The sequence below is a fragment of the Leptonychotes weddellii genome, chromosome 6 (genome assembly GCF_054177405.1).
Source record: "Leptonychotes weddellii isolate Sample4059 chromosome 6, ASM5417740v2, whole genome shotgun sequence".
Classification (NCBI taxonomy): Eukaryota; Metazoa; Chordata; class Mammalia; order Carnivora; family Phocidae; genus Leptonychotes; species Leptonychotes weddellii.
Window position 1 is genome coordinate 52,371,123 of NC_138374.1, and position 23,435 is coordinate 52,394,557.

The 23,435-nt window shown below is 38.3% G+C and overlaps 1 protein-coding gene across 2 annotated transcripts in view; it reads right to left on the minus strand.

Moving 5' to 3' along the window:
• Positions 1-22,848, minus strand: part of SIRT1 (sirtuin 1) — a 27,938-nt gene extending 5,090 nt beyond the window's left edge. The window contains exons 1-8 of one of the 2 annotated variants that reach the window (XM_081824171.1): positions 22,343-22,848; positions 20,812-20,928; positions 18,132-18,373; positions 16,355-16,507; positions 7,715-7,862; positions 6,083-6,162; positions 3,914-4,100; positions 1,142-1,705 (exon numbers count right to left, since the gene is read on the minus strand). In XM_081824171.1, coding sequence (XP_081680297.1) covers positions 1,142-1,705; positions 3,914-4,100; positions 6,083-6,162; positions 7,715-7,862; positions 16,355-16,507; positions 18,132-18,373; positions 20,812-20,928; positions 22,343-22,757 — 1,906 coding nt within the window. In that variant the 5' untranslated portion in view covers positions 22,758-22,848. Of the gene's footprint in view, positions 1-1,141; positions 1,706-3,913; positions 4,101-6,082; positions 6,163-7,714; positions 7,863-8,370; positions 8,496-16,354; positions 16,508-18,131; positions 18,374-20,811; positions 20,929-22,342 lie in introns of those variants that run through there. The other variant, XM_081824172.1, reaches the window with a different exon arrangement.
• Positions 22,849-23,435: the final 587 nt, after the last annotated feature.

Genomic DNA, 23,435 nt, shown 5'->3' on the forward strand with positions numbered 1-23,435 from the left:
TAAAAAAATAAAAATAAAAATAAATAAATCCAGCAATTCTACTTCTGGGTATTTTCCTTTAGGAAAGCAAAAAACACTAATTTGAAAAGACAGATGTACTGCTATGTTCACTGCAGTATTTATTTACAATAGTCAAGATATGGAAGCAACCTAAATATCCATTGAGATAAATGGATAAAAAAGATGTGCTGTATATAAAGAATGGAATATTACTCAGCCATAAAAAAGAATAAAATCTTGCCATTTGAGACACAGATGGACCTGGAGGGTATTATGCAAAGTTAAATAAGTCAAAGACAAATACCATATGGTTTCACTTATATGTGGAATCTAAAAAAACAAAAGACTCATAAAAACAGAACTGGTGGTTGCCAGAGAAGGGAGGGTGGAGTGTTGTAGTAACTTTGTATGGTGACAGTACTACACTTACCATGGTAATCATTTCCTAAGGTATATAATCACTATGTGGTACACCTGAAACTGATACTGTGTCAACTATATTTCAATTAAAACAAAAAACTGGGTAGAAGCTATTCCTAATATTCTGTTGAGAAGGATCAGAGATGTTTTCTAGATCTGAGACAACACAGCACAGTGGTTAAGAGGACAGGCTCTGAGGATTGACCTGGAATCCAATTTGGCTCTTCCATGTCCTAATTGTTACCTTGCACAGTCCTTAACCTCTATGGTTCTCAGTTTCCCCACCAAAAGCAGAGAAGCAGTAACAGTTCCTACTTCATGAGATTAAAATCAAATAATGTATATAAATAAAGCTGCCCTATGGCAACCACTCAAATCTCAGTCATCAGTTCTATCAGCTAAAGCTCACCAGACAATGGCAGAGCACAGTTTATTTTCCAATTTTCTTCTCAACTCAATGCTTACCTTCTCATTCCCTGGAACACAAGGTACAGAGAACATTTTAATTTCTTCCCCTACTGTAAGATACCACTGGTTTAACCTTTTTCTAGCCTAAATTCTCAACTTTACAGTTTCTCTAAACACAACTGTTACATTTAGCTGCATAAAGCTACCCTCTATCAACTAACCTGTCAAAATTGCTTATTTCTTACAAATATTGTTAAAATAATTATACCTTCAAAACGGTAAAATAAGGATACCTCCAACAGCATTCCCTTACCATCAAGCCGTTTGCTAATCTGCTCCTTTGCAAGTCTAGGTGGCCAGCACTTCCTCACCGTGTCAGCAACTGAAGTTCTTTCATTTTTTTCCCCAGTGTTAGAGCCAACGTTCTTCAAATCTGGACTTTCCAACTGTTCAGTAACACTTTCAATGTTCCTAGTAGAATTCTGTCCTTCCTGTGATTTTTCTTCCATACAATCTTTTGATTCGGACACACCAGGATCATCAACATTACTCCTAGTTGCTTGGTCTAAAAGTGTAACAATCGCTGAAGAATCTGGTGGTGAAGTTCTTTCTGGTGAACTTGAGTCTTCTGAAATATTAAGAGGCGTGGGTGGCAAATCTGACAAATGAGCCAACTCTTTTTGTGTTCGTGGAGGTTTTTCAGTAATTTCTGAAAGCTTTACAGGGTTGCAGCAAAGTTTGGCATATTCACCACCTAACCTATGACATAATTCATTTATTATAACATCACAGTCTCCAAGAAGCTCTACATCAAAATGCAGATGAGGCAAAGGTTCTCTATTTATTAATATCTGAGGCACTTCATGGGGTATGGAACCTAAAAAGAAGATGAAAAATACGTAAGGAAAAGGTAAGGGAGCTAATAAAACCACAACAAATACACTATGCCAAAATTTAACATGCTCCCAATACCAAAAAAGAAACCCACCGCTACTACTTAACCAAGCCATCACATTTCATCAAGCTACCAAATAAACAGATGGGCAATTAAGCATCTTTATACAATTTCAGGTCCTGCTTTCCATCACCTGATTACCTCTTGAGCAGTCTTCTCAGGCTTTTCTACTCTATACCTCAATTTTCTTGTCTGTTTAATGGGGATAACAGTACTTTTTGACAAGGTTGTAGTCAGAATACGTAAAGTGCATAGAAGAGCTCTTGGCACATAGTGATAGTTATTCTATCAAAATAGCTCCTGAGAGTGTGGGAAATTCATACAAGTCCATTTTCCACCATTATATGCCTGTGTTTTACATGTTTTAAAAATTATCTTTGCGGGGCGCCTGGGTGGCTCAGTTGGTTAAGCGACTGCCTTCGGCTCAGGTCATGGTCCTGGAGTCCCAGGATCGAGTCCCGCATCGGGCTCCCTGCTCCGGGCTCCCTGCTCGGCAGGGAGTCTGCTCCTCCCTCTGACCCTCCCCCCCGCCTCATGTGCTCTCTCTCTCATTCTCTCTCAAATAAATAAATAAAATCTTAAAAAAAAAAAAAAATTATCTTTGCGTTTCAGCAACACAGTATTATACAGAGCCCCACAGAAAGCTTTTAAGAATTTCTCTGCTTACCTTTAAAGAGAAAAAACTCAAAAATAAAGGAACTTATTCATTAAATTTTATCCTATATTCTACTGTCAAAGAATTTCACAGCTATTTTGGGAAGACTAAAACTCATAAAGCCACCACATGTAGGTAGGAAAAAGATGCACAATCGTAGAGCTGAACTCCTGTTTCTTCCAATTGTTTGCTCTGGCTTGCCTATATGATTGCTGATGTAGAGTTCTAATTTAATCCTCTGATTAAGAGTCTGATTTTCTTGGGGCGGCCGGGTTGCTCGGTCAGTTAAACATCCCTCTTGGTTTCAGCTCAGGTCATGATCTCAGGGTCCTGAGATCAGCCCACGTCCGGCTCTGCATTCAGCACGGAGTCCACTTGGGATTCTTTTCCTCGTCCTTCTCTCTCCGCCCCCCCTCTGCTCCTCCCCCTGCACGCATGTGCTCTAAAATAAATAAATAAAATCCTTAAAAAAAAGTTTGGGGACACCTGGGTGGCTCAGTCAGTTAAGCATCTGCCTTTGGCTCAGGTCATGATTCCAGGGTCCTGGGACTGAGCCCCGTGTCAGGCTCCTGAGCAGGGAGTCGGCTTCTCCCTCTGCCTCTCCCCCTAGCTTGTACTTACTCACTCTCAAATAAATTTTTTTTAAATCTTAAAAAAAAAAACACCTTTCTCCCTCACCTTTTAGGGCACACCTGATGCTACTGAATTATTCCCTCTATCTTCCTGCCTTGCTTCCTCACTAGAGGGAGAAAACAGATAATATGAGAGCACATGTTAAATATTCCTGAGAGCAAAAGGGACTTAAATTATATTTGAGCATTTTCATACACACAAACACCACATACAATGATTATGACAAGGCATGACTGTTACCTTTTTTTTTTTCAAAGAGAGAATCCCAAGCAGGTGCTACGCCCAACACAGGACCTCACAACCCTGAGATTATGACCTGAGCTCAGACACCCAACTGACTGAGCCACTCAGGTGCCCCAAGGCATGACTGTTATTCTTATAAAAACAGACCAATCGTATTGAGCCCCCAAATTCTCTTACATGAGTATATTACACTTCTGGATTACACTTGTATCTAGCTATACATCTGAACTTATTGGATGTAAAATCAACTAAATTTGAACGATCAACAACTATAATCAAATTAAGACTAGAAACACACAGATTAAGGACTGTTTCCTAAGCGTTATATAAATTAGCTGAAGCTAACTCCTGTCATAATAAAAACATACTCCACTAAAAAGCTGTTTCCCTTTGTCTTAATTTTTCCCTTTCCCACACCCCCGCACCAAAATGTTAGATTAACCAATCTTCACGAATGTGAACGTCACCTAAGAAATAAAGTTTGGCTCTTCACCACTCTTTAACCATAAAGAGAATAAGATCACCGGGGTCCACTGTACAGACCCACAACCTATGGCAATCTATATAGAAATACTCTCTAAAAATCATCACCAACTTACTTGGAATTAGTGCTACTGGTCTTACTTTCAGGGAAGACCCAATAACAATGAGGAGATCAACTTCATCTTTGTCATATTTCATGGCTCTATGAAACTGCTCTGGTAAATTTTCACCAAAAAAGACAATCTCTGGTTTCATGATAGCAAGTGGCTCATCAGCTGGGCACCTAGGACAACGAGGAACCACCTACATGTTCAAGATTTTGGTTGAGATGGGGAGGAAAAGGGAAAGCACTCAAGTTAGAAATAATCAACATTTACGCACTTCCCAAGAATGCATTTCAAAATTATCAAAGAAGGTGAATCACTATATTGTATACCTGAAACTAATATAAATACTATAATAGTTAACTATACTGGAATTAAAATTAAAAACTTAAAGAATAATAATTAGAATTCCCACATAAAAAAAGTGTTTTCAAACTGAAGTGTAGAAGCATATAAAATGAGCCATGTGCTTAAGTGCTTGGGGGATGGGGGGAATTATCAAAGAAAACAAAAAAGCTATGGATAAATAGGGAAAACTGGATACTACCCTCAATGGCAATGTCAACTATCAATGACTTTATCAACATACAATGAAATACAATGGTGTTATTATCTAAGTATGTAGCTACTGTAATAGCCATGAAGACCTACAGTTGATATTTAAGAGTCCACTGCAGATTAAGAAAATCCAGCACTTGTATATATGTACACATACGACTTAATCCTTTAAAAAAAATGTCTGTAAGAAATGATTCCATTTTAATGATATTCTCCACTCATAATTTTAACTATATATGCAACTAAGCACATAAAATTTGTATCTGGATGGTTCTTATCCTCTGCCATTATTTTCCCATATTTCTTTTTTGGGGGACAGTGATCATACATGAAATACCTTTTACAGGGAACCCTCCCCACACTGTTGGTGGGAATGCAAGCTGGTGCAGCCACTCTGGAAAACAGTATGGAGATTCCTCAAAAAGTTGAAAATAGAGCTACCATGTGACCCAGCAATTGCACTACTGGGTATTTACCCCAAAGATACAAATGTAGTGATCCGAAGGGGTACGTGCACCCCAATGTTTATAGCAGCAATGTCCACAATAGCCAAACTATGGAAAGAGCCAAGATGTCCATCAACAGATGAATGGATAAAGAAGATGTGGTGTGTGTGTGTTTGTGTGTGTGTGTGTGTGTGTGTGTGTAATGGAATATTATGCAGCCATCAAAAAACCCAAAATCTTGCCATTTGCAAGGACGTGGATGGAACTAGAGGGTATTATGCTAAGTGAAATAAGTCAATCAGAGAAAGACAGGTATCATATGATCTCATGGATATGAAGAATTCTTAATCTCAGAAAACAGACTGAGGGTTGCTGGAGTGGTGGGGGGTGGGAGGGATCGGGTGGCTGAGTGATAGACATTGGGGAGGGTATGTGCTATGGTGAGCACTGTGAATTGTGTAAGACTGTTGAATCACAGACCTGTACCCCTGAAACAAATAATACATTATATGTTAAAAAAAAAAAAAACACGAAGATAGTAAGAAGGGAAAAATGAAGGGGGGGAAATCAGAGGGAGAGACGAACCATGAGAGACAATGGGACTCTGAGAAACAAAATGAGGGTTCTAGAGGGGAGGGGGGTGGGGGGATGGGTTAACCTGGTGATGGGTATTAAAGAGGGCACGTATTGAATGGAGCACTGGGTGTTATACGCAAACAATGAATCATGGAACACTGCATCAAAAACTAATGATGTAATGTATGGTGATTAACATAATAAAATTTTAAAAAAAGATTAAAAAAATACCTTTTACAATAACTTTTTAAATGTTTTAAAGGATTACCAAGAACTAATTTAAGATTCAAAATCCGACAGGAACTAAAAGGGGAAAGTAAGAGAAACTCTAATATAGCAACATCTCACGTATGATTTATTTTAACTTAGATATTAAGAAGCCAATTTCATTTTAGAAACATTATAGAGCAATGTTTTCAACTTAAGGGATTAAAAGCTTCTTGTATATTTATTTCATCAGAGTTCCCAACGGTAATATTATCTTCCTGGATCTTTCTGTACCACATACTTTCAGAAAAAAAGGGAAAAAAAAGAATGCGGAGGCAAAAGAAAAAACAGGTCAGAGACATGCACAACTCCTAAAATATGGGGGATAAATTACCTGATTAAAAATATCTCCTCGTACAGCTTCACAGTCTACTTTGTATTTACAAATCAAGCAAGATGCTGTTGCAAAGGAACCTAAAAACAACCAATACACACATGCATTATTAAAGGAATGTTTCCCTTTCTTTAAACATACCACAAAGATTATAAAGTTTGACACCAGAAAAGAGAATTAAGACTCCACGGGGGGGTCGCCTGGGTGGCTCAGTTGGTTAAGCGACTGCCTTCGGCTCAGGTCATGATCCTGGAGTCCCCGGATCAAGCCCCACATCGGGCTCCCTGCTCGGCGGGGGGTCTGCTTCTCCCTCTGCCCTCTTCCCTCTCGTGCTCTCTGTCTCTCAAATAAATAAAATCTTTTTAAAAAAAAAGACTCCACGGGGGAAGCGCCTGGGTGGCTCAGATGGTTAAGCGTCTGCCTTTGGCTCATGTCATGATTCCAGGGTCCTGGGATTGAGTCCCGCATCGGGCTCCCTGCTCAGTGGGGAGCCTGCTTCTCCCTCTGCCTCTCTCTCTGTGACTCTCATGAATAAATAAATAAAACATTAAAAAAAAAAAAAAAAAAGACTCCACAGGGGAATCTCAGGGGTGAATAATCAAAATACTTATATATAATACAGACAGAATCCAATCATTGAGATGTTGATATACACAGTGACACTTCCTAAAGCTATTCTTTTCAATAAAATAAACCAATTCCTCCAGAGCTAAAACTCTACAGAGTTGGAAGGTTATAATTGTGTGACCTTAGCTTAATTAACAGTTATACATTAAGAACAGATTTTTTTGTTTCTGGGTTGTTTTTTTTTTTAAGATTTTATTCATCCACTCATCCCAGAGAGAAAGAGAGACCACAAGCAGTGGGAGAAGAAGAGGGAAAAGCAGGCTCCCCACTGAGCAGGGAGCATGATGCAGGGCTCAATCCCAGGACCCTGGGATCACGACCTGAGCTGAAGACAGACATTTAACCGACTGAGCTACCCAGGCACCCCAAAAGCAGTTCAGATACATAAGAAAATGATCTGTGCCTACTTGTTGTCTTAGATTGAAAGTCTTCTATATTTCCAAATTCTATACATCTGAACTACCCCTGTTCCTCTGGTTTCATAAACTAAAGATGTCATATTTTTATTATATTGACATATAAAAAATATTGACATTACTTTTGTAATCAAAGACGGTTATTTAGAAGAATTTAATGGAATACAACTGCTACACCTTTTGAAACACAATAGAACGTTAATCTGATGTTTTGTGCAATTAAGTATCAAGCTCAATAATTCTGGTTTAATTTTTTTGCATTCTACTTTTCAAAATTTATCTACAACTGATCCGTTAACAATGACTAAATAAAAAGGCTTAATCTCGGATGCCTGGGTGGCTCAGATGGTTAAGCGTCTGCCTTCGGCTCAGGTCATGATGCCAGGGTCCTGGGATCGAGTCCTACTCCTTGGGGAGCCAGCTTCTCCCTCTGCCTCTCTCTTTCTGTCTCTTATGAATAAATGGATAAAATCTTAAAAAAAAAAAAAAAAGGCTTAATCTCCATTTCTGGATGGCAGCCTACTTTCTAATCCTATTTTTTCCTATAAAACTAATTAAATAACAGAAAACAATTCTGAAGTTTACTAACCATGACACTGAATTATCCTTTGGATTCCTGCAACCTGTTCCAGTGTATCTATGTTCTGAGTATAGTTCCGAAGTAGTTTTCCTTCTTTATCTGACAAGGCTATGAATTTGTGACAGAGAGATGGTTGGAACTGTCCAGGATATATTTCCTATATAATGCAAAAGGCAAAAAAAGATTACAGTAAAGAAATAAGTATAACACATCTCATGTTTAGGTTTAACCAAATAACTACCAATGATAGTCCCCCATGTATAAATTAAAAAATACATGAGCATCTCAATGCATCTAGATGGTTGCAACACACACCTACAAAAGGATTGCTGCTGTAATATGTATAAAACTCAGCAATTAGTGAACTTGCCCCCTGAAGGAAAAAGTCAACCCATAAGCATCTCTAATAAATGTTAACAGATATCTTAATAAAAGTCAGAAAAAATACACACCTGAGAATATATCTAATTTTTTGTTGGCTGCAAATTCAGGGTTTGTTTTAAGGAAAAAGAAAAGTTTAAGTTGAAATTAAAGATATCAAAGATATGGTGACTTCTTTTAAAAACTAAAAGGCACTGTCAACACAATATTAAAAGTTGTTTATTCATCATTCATTATAAATATCAACCTGTTGGAAGTTTAAAGCTAAAGTTTTAATTCCTTACCAAAATTGTTTTCCTTCCACTGCACAGGCACATACTGGTATAGTATAGAGTTGCTCATGAATGCTGAGTTGCTGGATTTTGTGTGTGTGTTTTTCCCCCCAAATAATGCTTCAATGCTGTTTCTTCTTTAAAAACAAAGAATTCAGATATACACATGGCAAAAAGATCAGAGAAAAAGTATCAATTTTGGTCCTCTCAACTTTTGACAGTGTTTTTATTAAATTTCATTTAGTAAGTGACTATGGCAAAGGAAGTTTCTTCTCTACTTTTTTCTTTAAAGTAGTAATGCTGCCTACTTCCTTACCATTCATTACAGCCTCTAACCTATTACAATGCTAGCAAAAAAATCAGACACAACCGTATGTCTGTCAATAGGGGACCGGTTGTAGAAATACAGTACATCCATAATAGAGTATGCAGCCATTAAAATGAATGTGAGAGGTCTAGATGTACTGACCTGGAAAATGGTCCAATGACATGTGAAAAAAAGCAAGTTAGTCACCAGTGTGTAGAGTTTTGTTTTTGTTGTTTGTTATTAAGCAAAAATAGAAATTATGTGCACATGTATATATAGATACATTCATACAAACATCAAGTCAAGAAGGATACTAACAAGCTATTAACAGAAGTGGGGAAACTTTCAACTTCTGACACTATACAAAAAAGTTTAATAAGATTACGGATGACTTTACTTTTAACCTATTTAATATTCCAAATTTTAAGAAACTCTCTACAGGGATATCTTTTAGGAAAAATAATAAGCAATCTCTAACTACCACCACATACATGTTCGTATGCTACTGAAAATGTTTTACAAAAATCCAAAGATTCTGCCTCACATTCAAACTTTTATCATGAATTTCACTGACTACTTTGCAATTTAAGAAGCAGACAATGCATTCAGAAAGAATTAACAAGGGCTTATAAAGCTATGTTTATAGAGGCGCCTGAGTGGCTCAGTGGGTTAAGCGTCTGCCTTCAGCTCAGGTCATGATCCCAGGGCTCTGGGATCGAGCCCCGCATCGGGCTCACTGCTCAGCGGAGAACCTGCTTCTCCCTCTCCCTCTGCCTGCCACACTATCTGTGCTATCTCTCTGTCAAATAAATAAATAAAATCTTAAAAAAAAAAAAAAAGCTATGTTTATAGAAAACTGAAAGCTACATTATGTTTTGAACCACTGTATCATGCTATACTAACCATTGTTTTCTCCCCAGAATGCTTTGTTCTAGTACATTTAAAGGATTAATCGTCATAATTATTTACTAAGCTCTCTCTGGAAATGGCTATTAAAGTATTTATATAAAAAAAAAAGTTTTTACAACAAATATTACAATATGCTAGGCTACAAATAGGTTCTAATAAGGAACATGAGAACAGCATGCCAAACTCTTAACATGAACAAATGACTGCCTCCAGAGCAGGTTTGGGGAGCAAGAGTACCAAGACTCTACCCTCCTGGAATGAACTTCTCTGTATCTTATCATCCCCCATTCCTTTTATATATATATGTATAATAAATTTTTTTTTTAAAGTACGCTCCATGCCCAACAAGTGACTTGAACTCATGACCCTAACTAAGATCAAGAATTGCATGCTCTACCGACTAAGCCAGCCAGGTGCCCCTCCCCATTCCCTTTTTAAAGGGGAAGGTAAGAAGCACAAAGATGTTGTGGTACAGTAGATTCAGTTCTACACTCCAGTTTCCCTTCATGTCCAATCCGTAACAGTTCAGGGTAGTTTAGCCCTTAAAGTTACAAATCAATTCCTGTAGTTGGGGATAAATTATAAATAATTTATTTTATAAGCCTACATTTTATATGTTAGAACCTAAGTGATTTGAATCTTAACTATTTTCTTTCGCATATACAGTGGACTATGTTGCAATCATTAGATTTAAATACTGTATTCAAACTAAAGGATATAATGTGAAATAATGAAAAAAAATTACCCTGGAAGGACTTTTAATGGATATTACTCCCAAGACAGGCTCTTAACATGAAGTCTGCTAAAAACCAAATGGCTGTGGATAAAACTTTCAGATAAAAGTATGGATTGGGATGCCTGAGTGGCTAAGTCGGTTTAAGCATCTGACTTCAGCTCAGGTCGTGATCTTACACTCCTGGGCTCCCTGCTCAGTAGAGAGTCTGCTTCTTCCTCTTCCCCTGCCCCTCCCCGTGCTCTCCCTCTCGCTCAAATAAATAAATCTTAAAAAAAAAAAAAAGAGTCACAAAAGTATGGATTGATCTTCTATGTTGGAACTGTGACATGTTAGCTAGCCCTGTTCTAAGTAAGATAGACCATCCCAAATCTAAACATTGTAAAGTACTATTAGGAAAACAATTATGTGAGCTAGGCCATTCTGTTACTGCTATAGGGGTACTTATAGATTAGAATGAAAGCAGAACTGGGACCAATACTTGAAATGCTATTAAAAAGATGCATTGCTGGGGCACCTGGGTGGCTCAGTCGTTAAGCGTCTGCCTTCGGCTCAGGTCATGATCCCAGGGTCCTGGGATCGAGCCCCACATCGGGCTCCCTGCTTGGTGGGAAGCCTGCTTCTCCCTCTCCCACTCCCCCTGCTTGTGTTCCCTCTCTCGCTGTGTCTCTATCAAATAAATAAATAAAATCTTAAAAAAAAAAAAAGATGCATTGCTTCCACAAAGATGTATTTACCAGGCATAACAGGAGCCCTTTATTATAATGCTGTAGACCAGGCTGAGGACTGGGGTTTTACATTTTAAAAGACTGGAAAGGTGGGATGCCTGGGTGGCTCAGCCAGTTAAGCGTCTGCCTTTGGCTCGGGTCATGATACCAGGGTCCTGGGATCCAGTCCACATCAGGCTCCTTGCTCGGTGGGGAGCCTGCTTCTCCCTCTGTCTGCCACTCCCCCTGCTTGTGCACATTCTCTTTCTCTGACAAGTAAATTAATTAAATCCTCAAAAAAAAAAAAAAATCAAAAAAAACTTTAAAGGCTGGAAAGGTAAACAAAACATGACAGAGTTCCTATACGGCCCACAAAGAAAACCATATTTACTATCTGGCCCTATACTGAAAAGGTTTGCTGAGTCTATTGTAGACATATACATCCCCATTTTGCAGATGAAACAACTAAAGCACAGAAATAACTTGCCAAAAGTCACAAGAGCAAGTAGAAGAGCTCTCATTCAAATCCAGTTTTGACACCAAAGTGTGGCTCTTAATCACTATGCATACTGCCTTTTCAGTTTTTGATCCCTCAACATCATTTCCTATTTCTCTTTTAAGCTAATTAAGCACCACTATTAATTAGGTATTGCATTTTGCACATCCTCAAGGGACTGCTGCAACTTGAATTCCAATCACCATCTAACTTAAAAACACTCTTCAAGAATGCATGATGTCTCCACAATCAGTATGAGAAAGAAGCATCTCAATGGAAAAAAACAGCTAAGAACAAATAGGCAGTTCAAAGATATACACATGGCCAGTAGTAAAAAGCAGTCATCCACACTAATAAACAAAAACAAAACACTAATATGATAAATAAGATACTGATTCTTATCTATTGAACTGATAGTTTTAACTGCCTTAAAAACAACTCTAGGGGCGCCTGGGTGGCTCAGCTGTTAAGCGTCTGCCTTCGGCTCAGGTCATGATCCCAGTGTCCCGGGATCGAGCCCCGCATTAGGCTCCCTGCTCTGCGGGAAGCCTGCTTCTCCCTCTCCCACTCCCCCTGCTTGTGTTCCCTCTCTCGCTGTGTCTCTCTCTGTCAAATAAATAAATAAAATCTTTAAAAAAAAAACAAACAAAAACAAAAACACAACTCTAGATATCCATTAATAGGAGACTGATTAAATATGTTGTGCTACAACTATAGTACTATGTAGCCTTTTCTTAAAAATGACATATATCTGTTAAGTGCCACTATGAAACTATTTCCAAGAATATTAAGCAGGAAAAAAAAGCAAGGTAGAGAAAAGGGTGTGTGATTCTGTTGGTAATTATTTTCAAAATACTGAAAACTTACAGTAATGCCCCTCTCCTATATACACAAACAAGTTTACTCATTTTTTTTTTTCCTGGAACGATAACCCAAGAAAACATATTACCATGGTAAACTTTGAAGAGACTGGAGACAGAAATGACTGAAGGGGGAAGCCAACTAACATGTTTTGTACTGTTAAGAATTTTTTAAACCACATATACAACACACATACACACACACACACGTGTGCATGTGATTTTTTTTTAAGTATTTTAATGCCAACAGTATCCTGTGGAGGGTTTTTTGGGTGTGTAGGGGGCAGAAGCATGCTAAGTCAGCCTTCTAACACACTTCTGATAGGAGTATACTTTATTCCACCTTTCCAGGTAGCAGTGAGACAAAACCTATCATGACCTTTAGCAATTACACTTTGGAATTTATCCTAAAAACACTGGAAACATACCAAAAAGTACAATCACAGCAACACTATTTACAATAAAAGAAAGTAGGAAACACCCGAAATGTGCACTTGTGGAATTATAGTACACCAGTGGATGAACATTATGACCATTATAAAATATTCAAATATCTGAAAGAAAAAATTTATTAAATACAAAAGACAAATCCAAAGCAGTAGGCAAAACAGCCCATTTTTATAATAAAAATATACATTCAATAAGTAAATAAAACAAAAATAATACATTCGGGTATAAAACTATAGGTGCCTTTATACATACGTGACTTACATACACATAGGTACCAACATTGTCTTCAGATGAATGGGATTGTGGCTTTTGGGGGGGGGGGGCTTGCATTTTTTGATGAAAGGTGATGAGCTGGTTTTAAGAGTTTAACTTTCTAACTATAGAATCTGGTATGTTTGCACATTATCAATAAAATGATCATTTATTGAATATATATAAAAATGTTTGGAATTTAGTTCATAAAAATTCAGTTATTTCCCCGTCTACTTTTTGACTTTTAATCACTTTAAAGGATATTCATTGTATTCAATATGGATTGCATCTATACTCTGAACACAGTCCTTTTTAACAACAAAAAAAAAGTTATTTATATATCCTCAGTTTCACCCTGACTCCCTCATTTTTAACAGTATCAGTAAATTGTTTTAGACTCCTGAGAACCATGACCACAACTCATTATCAATCCAAACCCTTACAATGCACTATGGTTCAGAACATGGCTATACAGCTTTAATGTTGGGCTTAACTGTTCTTATATACAAGAATTCAAAGAGATACCCCCACAGGTAGGCACACTGTAATAGAGTGATGCTCAAACGGGACGTTTGGCAATGTCTGGAGGCATTTCTGATTGTGATGACTGGGAGTGAGAGTGTTACTAATAGCATTTAGGGGGAGAAGGCCAAGGATGCTGCTAGATATCCTACAATGCATAGGACAGTTCCTGACAGCAAAGAATCATCCACCCCAATATGTCAATAGGTTGAGAAACTGCTCTACTGAGCCAGCTGGAATTTCCCATCTAAATGAAATCTGTTTCTTCTCAATAATTATATACAATCATTGCCTCAATACATGTTTAGAAATTCCTTCTTTCCAAAATGTCTAAATTTCACCAGTAATATTTACTCTTTTCATGGTGTCATATTAAATTCACTTTCTCGTAACGGACTAAAATCATAAGCCATTCTTACGAACTTTCTGCTCAGTTAGAGAAACTGATAAAAAAAATTTTAGGCTATGAGTATTTTATTTATGTAATATTTAAAGAATCTGGTAAAATACTGTGCAATATTTACATATCCTCCCCACTCTCCATTTCTGTATATGATCTTTCATTCTTTGTCCTTACTTATTTCCCCCTTAAGCTTTTTCTTATTCATTTTTAGGCCAAAATTAACTCAGTCTGTTACCATTACTATCAATTTTAAGTGCTACTTCAGCAACTAAAAGCATTTGTTTAGGCAGTTCCTAATATGAGAAAAGCATAACAATTCTATATGAGTAGCAGTTACAAAGGTGAATATATTTGGCTCTTACCATAACTTAAATGAAAACTCAGAGCAATCATGCAGAATTAAACTTATATTAACAAAACTGAAAAAGGATGCACTTTATAGATGACTACACTTATTTTTTTCACTAAACTAAAAAAATACACATAACTCCTTAAAGCTTTTTATGGAAGAAAAAAATGCTGCCCCTCCAAACTTTTCTTTTCCCAGGTGGCATGAAAGATGTACACAGTGGTTAAAAACACTGTAACACATTAACAGTGTGCCATTTTTACCATAACTCAACTTATTTTCTCTTATGCATGGTCCCGATTTGTTAAGTGCATTTTTTAAAGTTCCTATAATTTGTCTTTAGTAGAGTAATTCTGAATTGCTTCTACAGATTCTTACACATCAAAGCTAGTTTAAGCTCAAACTGAGTACCCAAGTCTGTACATTAAACAACTAAAGTTTCTTACCCTTGCTATTTCAATTCTCAGTTACCACATTTTTCCCAAGTGTCAGGTTACTACTTTACTAGGCAATTTAATATATACTTCAGGGGAAAAAGCTGACGAGTTCGTTTGGGCAATGTGTTTCTTTTCAGAACACAGAATTTACAGCAAAAATCTAGTGAGCATTATATAAATGTACCATCAACTTTTATCATCAAATAGAAGATAAAGTAATTTCTAGTTACTTGCTGGCCCTCTTAAGTGTTCATTTCTGCTAACTAGAGCTATTATTATGTGAATGTCCTAGGTCCAAATCAAGAAACCTATAATTAAGTGATATTTCATTGTTCTTCAAAATCATGTAGTAGTACCACTAGCAGTGGAATGTTAGAGCTCTTCTGAGTTATATAAATAGATCATATGGTTTGAAAGTAGCACTTTTAGGGGCACATGGGTGGCTCAGTTGTTGGGCATCTGCCTTCGGCTCAGGTCATGATCCCAGGGTCCTGGGATCGAGCCCCACATTGGGTTCCCTGCTCTGCGGGGAGCCTGCTTTTCCCCATCCCACTCCCCCTGCTTGTGTTCCCTCTCTATCGAATAAATAAATAAAACCTTAAAAAAAAAAAAGCACTCTAATTAAAATTCAGGTTCATTTAATTTCTAGATTTATGAAAATTAGTCAATACAAAAGACCCTTATCAAATATACTAAAGTTTAGCAATAACAATTTTATAATTTCTTTCCATAAGACTGAACTATAGAATAAAAAAATAAAAGTCTTCTAATGACTAAAATCTCCTGGGCATGGTATAATTTAATCTCAAACTTTATAGGAGAGCTGCCCAATAGAAATATGTGAGCCATATATTTCCTAGTAACCACATTAAAAGCATGAAATCATAATTTTTGACCCAATATCAAAAGCATTATTATTTCTACATATAATCAGTATCTGTAAATATATAATAATACTATTTTCTATTTTTTCCATACTACATTTCCAAAATCTGGTATATCTTCCATACTTACACCACATCTCAGTACACTTAAGTACTCAACAGCCCCATGTAGCTAGAGGATTCCAAATTAGTGCAGCTCTAGAGACTCTAGAGCAAAATAAAGCAATCTTGACTAAAATGCAACCTAAGAATCTTCATCCCTAACCACAGATTTTTGAGGCACATCCTCACGTTAAACTGTCTACTATAAAACATACCAAAGCAGAGATTACAAACTTTATGACCCATAAAAAATATTAAAAATCAAAACAGTGATGTTACTTTCATATGGTCTATTAACCTCTAAAATAGCCTGAACAATGTAAAGGCCATTACTAAAATGCAAACTTGAAAAATATGAAATAATCTCTTTAAAAATAAGCCCAATCCTAAAATGGAAAGTAAATGATAGTCCCCCTTCTGGGAAGAAAATTCTGACTGAAATGACTTTATTTCGTGATCTTACTCTACCACAGTCCTAGTACCCAATTTACTAGACAATGAATGGTCAACTTAAGAAGCCTAAATATGAATAAAATACATTTTCATGAGAGAAGGCCAAAGAACAACTAGAAGACTTCATAGTACCTTTGCAAACTTGAAGAATGGTCTTGGATCTTTTCTGAAATATTCAATATCAAACATTGCTTGAGGATCTGGAAGGTCTGGGAAGTCTATTGCAAGGCGAGCATAAATACCATCTCTTGACCTGAAGTCAGGTATTCCACAAGAAACAGAAACCTGAAATATGCATGGCATAATTTGTACAATTAAATCTTCCATCTACGTTTATAATTACTAGTTCATCATATAATTAGGGAAGAGCTGAAAAATATTTACTTTAAAATTTATCTTGGGGAACAACAATACTGCCCTACTCTAATTTCAAGTTCAAATAAACACACACACAAAAAAAACAAGAGTATAATGAAATCCACCATATTTTCCATTCACAATAGGGTAAGGAATTTTAAGTCAGGCTAATTTTTTTTGTCAGGCTAACTTTAAACCTTTAAACATTTAACCAACACATTAAAGCAACTGCAATTTGAGAACAGTAAATCATTTCAAATTATTTTAACTACAAAGCAGGCAAGATTTTCTATCGCAGTCAGGTATTTGAAAAAACAAAACTGTCATCTGGTCAGGGTTATACTATTTCAAGAATATTAAATTCCTGTATTTTCTTTAAAAATTCTATCATACGGGGCGCCTGGGTGGCTCAGTTGGTTAAGCGACTGCCTTCGGCTCAGGTCATGATCCTGGAGTCCCGGGATCGAGTCCCACATCAGGCTCCCTGCTCAGCGGGGAGTCTACTTCTCCCTCTGACCCTCCTCCCTCTCATGCTCTCTGTCTCTCATTGTCTCTCTTGCAAATAAATAAAATCTTAAAAAAAAAAAAAATTCTATCATACGATATTTTAATTCTAAACTGACATTTCAAATAGGAATTTCAGAAGTTAACTTTTTGTTTCACAATTTCATCAGCTGACTCCACTCTAAGCTCAGAATAAAACTCACTTGTCTCAATCACATCTGGGAACAAAGCAGAACTATTCTTGATAATCATTTATGATTAAATAGCACTCTGCCTTAACTCAAAATGGCAAAAAACAGGTCTGAATTTTACTCCCAACAGTTGCCCTAGGTCACTAACATGTAACATATTCTGTTTTCAACACACAATAGCCTTAGGTAGCTAGTTAAGTGCTAACCCAAAGTGGGGCTAATGCAACATGTCAAGCTACCTGTTGCCTTCCCAACACTGTTACTTACTTGTGAACATCAGCAGTTAGGTTCCTGGTTTCCCCATAAAGATGGAACAAAGATCCAATTTTTCCATCAGACCCTGACACACTTTAATGCAAACAGCATCCCCTGCATCTCCTTTAGGAGCTGTAGTATAATAAGTAAAAACCTTGCCTTAAATTCCACTTACTGTATTTACAAACAGAAATCTTTTACAGTTGTTGGAGAGGTTTTTACAGTAATGAACCCATTCAACTGCTGCAGCACTTTTTAAAGATTTTTTTTTTTTAATTTATTTATTAGAGAGAGAGAGAGTGAGAGAGAGAGCGCAAGAGGGGGAAGGGTTAGAGGGAGAAGCAGACTCCCCACCGAGCAGGGAGCCCGATGTGGGACTCGATCCCGGGACTCCGGGATCATGACCTGAGCCGAAGGCAGTCGCTTAACCAACTGAGCCACCCAGGCGCCCTGCAGCACTTTTTATACAGCAGTTTCCAAACACAAATTCCCATTATCATGTTAGGAAAAATTCTACACAAAAAGTTTCCTAATTGAAAAAGGCCCAAGAAAAATCACATACCACCTCCCCCTTTTACTAGTGTTTTATACATCTTACGTACCCCAGCTCCAGTTAGAACTATTATTTTTTTGCACTCCTGCAGTAATTTCACAGCATCTTCAATTGTATTAATATCTTTTCTTTTTTTCCTTTTTGGTGGTTCTGAGAGTATATTAATAACAATCTGCCACAGTGTCATATCATCCAATTCAGGTGGAGGAATGGTTTCTGGTAGTAAATCTTTAAGAATTGTTCGAGGATCTGTGCCAATCATGAGATGTTGCTGAACAAAAGTATATGGACCTACATCAAGAAGGAAAAGAATTAGATCGAATCCACCTCCAAGTAATTCAAAATCTCATTTTCTAAAGTAATGAATTAGCAATCTTCAAAGTTTTTTTTGCAAAGAACACACAATATAAAGGTATTTCATTCTTTAGAGCTAGTGCTCTCTCCCAATGAGATGAAGATCAAATTAGAGATGTGCCTGCTCTTAGAGCTCTTAAATCCAGTGTCTTCGCTCCTGTTTCTAAGAATAAAATGAAAATTCATTCTTCAGATCAATTATTATTTTCTCTTTCAAAAAAAATATGTCATGTTAAGACTTAAAAATTTAGTATGTTAAGCTGTTTTGGATCAAAAGACTATCAACATTAATTATTCAATTGCTGATAATAATTACCTTCATTTACTGAGTACTTATTTAATGTCAGGAACTGTCAGTTATTAATTCACATAAGTCTTCCCTGAAATATTTTTAATAGATGAGAAAACTGACACTGAGAGAGGTAAAACAGTTTGCCCAAGACTACCCAGTTAGTAAGGGGCAAAGGCCATAATGCACACCCAGAGTTGCATGCCAAATTCCACGCTCTAATTTTGTTTCCAAAGCAATTGCCTCTACTTCTGCAATTTCTTTCATGTTTGTTTTTATCGTTTTGAGCACCATTCGTTTGAAGAAAAGCCAAAGAAAGATGTTAAATTACAAATTAAAAAAAAAAAGTTGAGCTATCTTGAGCTATAAAATACCATGTATTTAAGAGTTAATTTTTAAAAAAGTCAAAATTAACTACCAATTTTTATTTATTTACTTATTTATTTTTACAACAAACCAAACCAAAGCTATGTTTTTATTGGTGCTGTTAAGTCCATCCTCACCACCCTGCCTTGATAGATGGGGGTGTGTCTTGTTCCTAGAGGTGACAAAATGACGCATTGCCACTTAGTGTTTTTAAAAATCTTTTCAAAGATGTACTATAAAATTATCTTAACACAAATATAAAGGCTATGCATCTATGGTAATCTTGATCAAAGCACTATTTTCATTTGATAAAAATCTTAGATTCTCTAATAGCTTTTGCTGTTACTCTACAAATTCAGTTACGTCTCCTCTTTCTCAACGATACACTCTTTTTTAACCTGAAATAACTTTCTAAACGAAGAAGACATGAAAAATTACAGATTAATAAGATACAAAAAAAGATGACTGGCATTTACAATAAATTTGCCAATTTTACCTCAAAATTTAATTTTAAAGCTACTCTTTCTCTATTTCTTTATTGCTATCATGGTTTAACCTAAAATCATGTCTTATACCATGACTACTGCAATTATCTCCAATGCATCCTTGCCCCTTTGAAGTCAATCTATACACAGTATAGATTTTTTAAATGATCTTAAGAGAAAAAGTGATTTTAAAGGAAAAAGGAGATCATTATATAATGATAAAAGGGTCAATGATATCAACTTTTAAATTTCAAATTCTGATTGTTGCTAATATACAGAAATACAGTTGAGTTTTAAATAATGATCATGTATCCTATAACTTCGGTCTAAGATCAAATTGAAGATTATTATTACTGGAAAATTTTAAGGAGATAGTAATTACGTATAGATTTCCTGTGGGCTTTTAGGACTGGTACCTTTTCTTTATTGATTTGTAGAACTCTTTTGTACATACTTCTGTTATTAATTACTGTGTATTCTTCTAGATCTTAACCATAGAAATTTAATTCTGGTAAATGTTTTTGTTTTTATTTTCTTCAATATTGTACTAGAAGTACTAACCACTACAATAGACAAGAAAAATAAAAGGAATCTGTATTAGAAAGGCAGATATAAAGCTGTTAGTATTTGCAATAGACAAGATCATCTAAGTAGAAATTTGATGGAAATGTCAAAAAAAGCTACTAGAATTAAATGGTTAGATTATTGGTTAGATTAAATGGTTAATTATCTAGGATATTTAATATTTACTGAGCACAAACTGTGTGCCAGGCACTTTTCTAGGCACCGACAAAACACTATACCACAGTCAAAAATCCCTGCCCCCACGGGGTTTATTTTCTATATACAGGAAATAAAACGAAGTTAGATACAGAGGTTATTAAGAAGTGATAAGTGTTTAAAAAAAAACAAACAGATTTGAATTGAGAAAGAACAAGATACTCTAACTGGAGAAAAAGCACTCCACACAGAGGGGTACAAGTGAAAGAACTGGAGGAGTGAGAAGGACCTGACAGAAATACCAGGTGCCAGCTTCCATGGGCTTATTATTAAGCTGTTTAAAAACAAAAACAGAATAAAGCACTAGACTTTCCCTAGAAAACATAAGCTGACACTAAATGTCAGGAAGCACCTAAGAACCTCAATACCAGGTTATAAGGGTCCAGAAAACTCTATTTTTAGTTGACATTAAAAAATATACAAAGAAGACATTCTCTAAAGTTCTGAAACCATACCTATCCGTGGCCTTGGAGTCCAGTCACTAGAGCTTGCATGTGAGGCTCTATCATCCTCATCACTTTCACAGGAATGAAAACCGTTGGTGATTATTTCATCATCAAACAGAAGGTCATCTGCAAAAGAACCCAAAGTAACTCAAGGTGGCTGAAACAATTTGCATCTAAAATGTATGAAGATCTATAACAGTTATGATGCAATGATTTTCACTGAATAAACCACTGAACATTCATTCATAGTGCCTAGGTTAAAAATGCCTCCTGGGTCAGTTTGCACCATTCACAGGAGCAATATAGCCTCATCTTTATGGATCCTGCAAAGAATCTTAAAACTTCCAGTTCGCCAAAATCTAGAAATAGTTATACTTAAAACACAAGTACTAATCTAGTTACACTGAAATTACAGATCACAAGTAATAGGAATTCATGAAACTTGTCAAAAACTTAAGTCATTCAAACATAACTATGACTGTGCTCTTCTCTTGTATAATACTAGACATACAAAGATATATGCGTTATTCATTTCCCATATTAAACTGTTTATTGAAATCAAGGGTCAATTTACAAATCTAGACTTGAATGCACACGAATGGTCAAATGGTCAAATGTCCACTGATTGTATTTATTGATAAAGACGAACATCCATCCACGACAGAAACATCTCAGATTGAAAATATGAAAACCCTCAGGGGCGCCTGGGTGGTTCAGTCGTAAAGCCTCTGCCTTCGGCTCAGGTCATGATCCCAGAGTCGTGGGATCGAGCCCCGCATAGGGGTCCCCGCTCCGCGGAAAGCCTGCTTCTCCCTCTTCCACTCCCCCTGCTTGTGTTCCCTCTCTCGCTGTGTCTCTGTCAAATAAGTAAATAAAATCTTAAAAAAAAAAAGTCTTAAAGTACTATCATGCTCCATACCCAGCAAATAACTAACTGTACTGTCTTTTGCACCAAATAACTGTAATGTCTTTTGCAAAAAGCTATGCTTTTGCAATTTTGCAGACTATGACTTTAGAAACAGCTTTGCTCCTTAAAATTTAAAACAAGTTTAAAAATAGAGATCCTAAAAAAAAAAAACGATAACTGCACAGGTGTGTCAGTTTGCAAAGACAATTGCAAAAGGATGCAAAGGACCAAGCAAAAGTTGCAGATTTAACTGTGCAGGGAAGGGGTGTGGAAAAGCGAAAGATGTTCAACAAAGGCAATATGCTAAAGAGAGGAGGAGGAGAGAGAAACTTACTTTAAAAACCAACTGCGGGAGCTTCGCGGCGCGGCGGCTGCGCAAAGCGCGAGGCCGCCCAGGCGGGCCGCGGAGGGAGGGAAAGAGGGAGCGGAGGGAGGGAGTACGCGGGCCGCTCCCACAGCCCAGCCAGCAGCCAGGGAGGCACACAGTTGAGGCCCGTGATGGGGAGAGGGAGGCCCCAGAACCAGAGCTGAGCCCCCAGCCCGCCTCAGAGAACCCCCCCAACCCCACACCAGAAGGGGCCCCGAGAGAGGGAGGAGGGGATGCGCAGTCCCTGCCGCCCGCGCCCTGCGCACCTCGGTACCCAATCGTCGCCGCCGCCGCCTCTTCCTCCTCTTCGGCTTCGTCGTCGTCGTCGTCGTCGTCGTAGAAGTCGTCGGCCGGCGGCGGCTCCCGGGATAGGCCCTGCAGGCCCGGCCCATTGTCTCCTTCCCCGGCAGTCGCCGCCTGGGCCTCCCGCTCCCCGCCCGCCGCCGCCGCCTCCCGCCACAGCGCCGCGGCCGCCGCGGGGCAGCCCCCGGTCGCCGCCGGCACCTCACGCTCAGTGGCCGCCCCACCGGGCTCGCCCGGGCTCCGCCCCAGGCCGGGACAGTCTCTCCGCGGCCTCTTGCGGAGAGGCTCCCCGGCGGGCGGCGACGCGGCCTCCCTCTCGGCCGCTACCGCCGAGGGGGAGCCGCCGGGCTGAAGGGCGAGCGCCGCCTCGTCCGCCATCTTCCAACTGCCTCTCTGGCCCTTCTCCCTCGCCTCCTCTGCTCCCGCTCGACTCGCGGCACTGGCGCCCCCGCGGCTCCGGCTGCGGGAGATTTAAACCCCGTCACGTGACCCAGGCCCTCGTCGCCCCCGCCCTCCCGCCGCTCCCGCCACCCACGCGGGCCGGACCACAACACGGCGGGTCACGTGGCGGGCGGAGGCGGCGTGGGCTGGAAGGAAACGCGGCCCCACCCCTCTGCGGCAGGCGCGTCTAGCAGCCAAAGTCGCCCGTTTCCCAACTTCTTTTCAAAACTGGCGTCAAATCACTGTCGCCCGGATGGCTCAAGTTTTGGTTCACACTGCGAATTTCCACTTAAGTCTGAAGTGCACACCTTGCTTGCCTTAAGTCTTTTCTAGATTTAAGCTAAGAGGTTAAAACTTAGTTCCTGAGAGGCGGTGAGGAATGAAGCTGGCCAAGGCTTAGCTTCGTGAAATACGCTGGATAGTCTTAACAGCATAAGTAGAGGATAAAAGACGCAGTTCACTCCTCACCCTCTTCACACCATTTTGACAGCTCCTCTTTGCTCCGTTTTCTTCTTGCTCCTGTCTTTAGCTGACTGCTCCCCAACCCCATCACTTGCAGGGTGGTGTAAATTGTCAAATCCTTAAAGGCAGGTGTCCGCCCTGAAAAACTTCTGA